This window comes from Tupaia chinensis, unplaced genomic scaffold, assembly GCF_000334495.1.
Source record: "Tupaia chinensis unplaced genomic scaffold, TupChi_1.0 Scaffold000624_1, whole genome shotgun sequence".
In the NCBI taxonomy this organism is placed as follows: Eukaryota; Metazoa; Chordata; class Mammalia; order Scandentia; family Tupaiidae; genus Tupaia; species Tupaia belangeri.
Genome location: NW_006160144.1, coordinates 740405 through 743660, shown reverse-complemented (window position 1 = coordinate 743660; position 3256 = coordinate 740405). Strand labels below are relative to the sequence as shown.

Genomic DNA, 3256 nt, shown 5'->3' with positions numbered 1-3256 from the left:
CTTTCCCTTATTTGCTTCCCTGCTGCCTGTCCTCCACTCAGTGGCCAGGAAGATCTTTTTGGCTCATCCTTGTTCAGATCCCTCCTGCAGCGTCCCGCCACGTGGAGAATGAAAACCACACTTCCTCCCATTGCCTGTTGCTTCCTAGTGTTCTGGTCTCGACCACTTCTCTAGCTTCCTCCCTGCTTCTCTCCTCCTTTACCCTCCATGCTGTTTCTTTACCAGGCCGAGTCCATTCAGCTCTTGTCTTGGGTTCTTTCTAAAATGCTCATCCCCTGGATCTTTCCAGAGTAAATTCCTCAACATCATTCTGAAGTGTCAGCTCCTCAGAGAGACCTTTCCTGACTACTTTCCCTAAAAGATACTCCCTCTTCTCATAGCTTGGTATTCCTTTACCTTACTTTATGTTCTTAGAGCATTTGTCACTGTTTGAAAAGGGGTGGGAGAGAATGCAGAAAGGCAAATTTAGGGAAAAATGGAGAAGTAAGACATTTGTGGGACACAGATATGGTTTGTTGCTGTTGGTGATGTTGTGTATAGTATTCTCAACTTACCTGATGTGTGGCGTATATCATGTTGGGTAAAATCTATTTACAAACTAAATGATGTATAACGATTAAATGTATAAATTATAATAAATAATAATTAAAAAAGAAAAGAAAAAGAAATTGTACCTTTTTTTAAATAAAATCATTATGTTGTATAAGAGAAACCAGTCACAAAGGGCCACTTTTTTTTTTAATTGCCAGAAGTGTGTATATGAGAAAGAGAGAGAGAGAGGGAGAGAGAGAGAGAGAGAGAGAAAACTCCCCAATGGGATGTGGTCATACCACAATCCTTTTCCGTCCATTTCTCTATCCTTTAGGATTTTGTGTATGCACACATGTACCAGAGTGTTTTTCAAGCCAGTGGGGCTGGGATTTGATCCATGGTTGGCCATATGGGATCTGGCTTCCTAGGAACAGTGCTTAATGGCTGCCTTATGTCATTTTTTTTTCTTTTTTATAATTTTTCACATTCGAATTTAAGCTTCATGAGGGCAGGGGCTTTGTTTAGTTCATCAATGTGTCTTCAGTGCTCAGGACAATACCTGGCACAGGTAGGTGCGCAGTGAATATTTACTGAGTGAATGAATGAATGAATACTGATACCCTTTATGTATATTGGTAGACAAATATAATGCTAAAGTAACCACTTTTTTTTTTTTTTTAGTTCACTAGAGGGCACCCCTCATGGGGATGGTCACACTGCAATCCCTTCTCCTCCATATTTCCTTTAGGGATTTTGGGCACACATACATCCGTGCCTGGAATGTTTTTGAAGCTACCAGGTCCAGGACTCAAGCGGTGGCATCGGCCATGTGGGAGCGAGTTGTCTTAAACATCATGCTCCTGACTGTCCCAAGTAACCACTTTGTCAATCTTGTTCATAGGTGGATTAAGCGTAACAAAAATTTCATGCCAGCCTGGCTTTTTTCAATCATACAAAATATCCCAGGGCAGTGTTCCTCAAAATCATGTCATCTACGCTATGGAAATGCAAATCCATTTGGTGTTAGTTTCTTAGGGTTGTTGTAACAAAGTATCACAAACTGTGTGACTAAAAACAGTAGATGTGCCCCGTGGCCTCCCGAGGTGAACTGCCGTCATGGCGTTCTCTGTGCCGGGGGCCTACCTGACCCACAGCAGAAGGTGATGTGCCTTTATAAGCGGGCACTGGCACCACTTCGAGTCACGGTGCATCCACAGGGACAAGTACCGGTACTTTGCTTGCTTTTTAAGAGCTCGATTTGATCATCGTAAAGATGAAAAGGATATGATGAAGGCCACCCAGCTGCTGAGGGAGGCAGAGGAGTTCCGGTACAAGCAGCATCCACAGCCATACATCTTCCCTGACTCTCCTGGGGGGTATGAGTGCTGCAAGGTTCCGGAGTGGTGCTTAGATGACTGGCATCCCTCTGAGAAGGCCATGCATCCTGACTACTTTGCAAAGAGAGCAATAGAAGAAGCTGCAGAAGGAAAGCTGGGAGCGAGAGGGTCAGCAGCTATGTGAGGAAACCCTCCCTGGTGGTCCCAAGAGTAAAGCTTTGTCCCCTGCCTGAAAGGAAGGTGATTTGCCCCCACTGTGGTGGCATATCGTGACCAGACCCTGGGAGTGGCTCATGTAGAGAAAGAACCTCAGTATTTCCAGATGCAAGTGAAATAAGTTTCAGAACACACACACTTGCCCGAATAAAAATAACCAAACCTAAGGGGGAAAAAAAAAGAGACAAAAAACAGCAGACATGTATTCATTCTCATTGCACAGAAATCCGAAATCAAGGCCTCCGCAGGGCTGTGCTTCCTGAGACTCTGGATAAAATCCTTCCAGCCAGTGGTAGCTGACAGTCCTTGGTGTTCCCTGGCTTCCAGGCACATCACTTCTGTCTCGGTCATCACATGACCTTCTCTCTGTGCATCTCTGTCTTCCCGTGGTGTTTCCCTGTTTTTGCAAGGACATCAATCATACTGGATCAGAGCTCACACTGATGCTGTCTTCCTGATTGCATCTGCAAAGACCCTATTTCCATGTGAGGTCACAATCACAGGTTCAGGGGTTAGGGCTTTAATATATATATATTTTTTTGGGACACAATTCTACTCATAACACATTTTAATGTGGGTGAAGGCAAATGCTTTCTAATGTTAAGTGCCATGTTTAATTGGTTCTTATACTTTTTTTAAATTTAAATTTAAAATTTTTTTATAGACCACAGATTAGTTTATTTTTAACACCCATCAAGCCATGAATTCATAGGGAATAGGTTCCAGTAGCTCAGGCTCCTTTCCATTGGTTCTCACAAAGTGTGCTTCTCTGGGTGGAGCAGGCTGGTGCTTTAGTTGAACCCAGGTTCCTTTCTCTTTGGCTTCTTTCTTTTTCTGGTCATTTTCCTTCACACGTTTTAGGAAGCTATCTCTGACCTTAGAATGTTTAATATGCTCAGTACGCACATTGATTCTCTTGGCAAGAATCTTGCCCTTAATTTGTTTGTTCACAACAATGCCAACAGCATGCTGGGTGACAATGTAGACTCTTCCAGTTTTGCCATGGTAACATTTGTGGGGCATTCCTTTTTGAACAGTACCCATTCCCTTAATGTTTACAATATCACCTTTCTTGTAGATTCGCATATATGTTGACAAAGGAACAACTCCATGTTTTCTAAAAGGCCTAGAAAACATATATCGGGTACCTCTCTTCTTTCCATTTGTGTTTG

The 3256-nt window shown here is 43.0% G+C and overlaps 1 protein-coding gene and 1 pseudogene across 1 annotated transcript; one reads left to right on the top strand and one right to left on the bottom strand.

Moving 5' to 3' along the window:
• The first annotated feature begins 1749 nt into the window (after nt 1-1749).
• LOC102486521 (NADH dehydrogenase [ubiquinone] 1 beta subcomplex subunit 9-like) lies at nt 1750-2167 on the top strand (annotated as a pseudogene).
• A 610-nt stretch (nt 2168-2777) lies between these two features.
• Nucleotides 2778-3251, bottom strand: LOC106736053 (60S ribosomal protein L21; the record flags this gene model as incomplete). The annotated part of the gene is made up of 1 exon (XM_014591829.1): nt 2778-3251. A coding segment is annotated over one exon (474 nt), but the record flags the coding sequence as incomplete, so codon positions are not given.
• Nucleotides 3252-3256: the final 5 nt, after the last annotated feature.